Genomic DNA, 1,767 nt, shown 5'->3' on the forward strand with positions numbered 1-1,767 from the left:
CCAGACTCTTTTCTGTTATTGATGAAGGATGCTTCAGCAGAACTATCACCAACCACAAATATGGCCTTGGCAGGCGATTCTGACTGGAGAGGCTTTACAGTCTCATCTGCATAAAAGTCAACATTGAAATCTGAGGAATTTATCAAAGGTTTTATGTTTCAGGCTTCAGTATGAACTTTAAAAAACAAACAAACAAACATATCAACAAAAAACTACCTTTTTCATCTTTGGCAACTTGAGTATCACCCATTTTTCTTAAACTGGGAGTATTTTTTAAAGGAATAGACTGTTTTCTGCAGCAATTTTCAGGAACTTTTTTCTGAATCATTATTGGAGAGATTATTGGATTCTTCAATGAAAGTGTGGATTCCATCTCTGTTTGTTCAAAAAAGATGTATTTGACAGCAAGTAGAAGAGCTAAGCCAAGTGTAATTATTTGTTCAATGTCCATACTGGCCATTCTAAAAAGGATGAAAGAAAACATCTTTAAATATTTGTCTATTCCCTTTCCTCCTCTCTACCCTGCCATGATTTTCTAACACATGTTAACTGGTGGAATTCCTACAGAAATTATTGAATGACAATTATTGCAATTTTATTATTTTTATGCCTGGAACTGCCTTAAGACATCTTCCCTCTTTTAACGTAAAACCTCTGTCAAATTCACCTCTTAGTAACTTCATGAACATGTCTATATAGTGTTCTTCATAACGATGTATAGAAAGATGCTCTGAGTGGAACCTTTTCTTGCAAAGCATCATGTACCTAAGTGAAACTACAGGTGGGTATCACTAACAATTGTCCTGTTTAGCAACCACTCAAAGTTACAATGGTGCTAAAAAGGTAAATTTACAACCAGACCTGGCATTTGCAGCCACTGTATTGTCCCCACAACCACGTGACTGACATTTAGATGCTCAGCAATTGACTTCCAATCAGCAGAGTCAATGGAGAATTGAGCAATAAAATTGCAAGTCACTATCACATGATGTCTCACTTAACAACCCGTGGTAATTCCCTTAACAATGGGAAGTGATGTCCTAATCACAGTCACATGATGCCATCATGTCACATGACATTTCACTTAGTGACTGTTTCCCTTAACAATGGAGTTGCTGGTCCCAATTATAAGCCTGGTAAGGGAGGATTGCCTGCAATATAACTAATCATTTTTGACCCAGGAGATTTCTACCATTATTGATTACAATCTCAAAATTACTTAGTTTGGATTAATTAAATATTAACTATTCTAAGCATATACTCTTTCTCCTAACTGTAGACATATTAGTGGACTATTGCAATTCTGGTAAATTAAGAGATCATGCAAGATCAGTTAATACCTAAATTACAGAAACCACCATCAGAAGGAAGGCTCAGTTTTATACTTCAATAATTATTTCTGTTATGTTACGGAGGAAATAATGTAGTTAATATTCAAGATCTTCTCACTCAGCCAGTATTATTAATATGGGAAGGAATTATATTTCCCAGTGTTATTATTCTGGAATAATGTGGAATATTACCACATATTACAGTGAATGACTAAAGCCATCTAGTCAGCATATACATGCATGGAGGAAAGATCCAACCGGAGAGCTGAGGCCAGAAAGGGAAAGGAGAGGAGGGAATGGGAAAGATCGTGGAAAGGCGATACGGAGATCGAGAATGGGGGGAGTGCACGGCAGGAAGGTAACCATGTAGGAGGGAATACCCCCACGCCAGAGAAACAACAGGAGAAGGTTAATGAAAAGAGGAGTGGGCATGAGG

The 1,767-nt window shown here is 37.2% G+C and overlaps 1 protein-coding gene across 1 annotated transcript; it reads right to left on the reverse strand.

The window, feature by feature from the left end:
- Positions 1–6: 6 nt before the first annotated feature.
- Positions 7–461, reverse strand: LOC107302122 (3-hydroxy-3-methylglutaryl-coenzyme A reductase-like; the record flags this gene model as incomplete). Its single annotated transcript, XM_015831242.2, has 2 exons — positions 7–106; positions 217–461. Coding segments are annotated over 2 exons (345 nt in total), but the record flags the coding sequence as incomplete, so codon positions are not given.
- Positions 462–1,767: the final 1,306 nt, after the last annotated feature.

Source organism: Protobothrops mucrosquamatus, unplaced genomic scaffold, assembly GCF_001527695.2.
Source record: "Protobothrops mucrosquamatus isolate PMUCROS unplaced genomic scaffold, P.Mucros_1.0 scaffold28081, whole genome shotgun sequence".
In the NCBI taxonomy this organism is placed as follows: Eukaryota; Metazoa; Chordata; class Lepidosauria; order Squamata; family Viperidae; genus Protobothrops; species Protobothrops mucrosquamatus.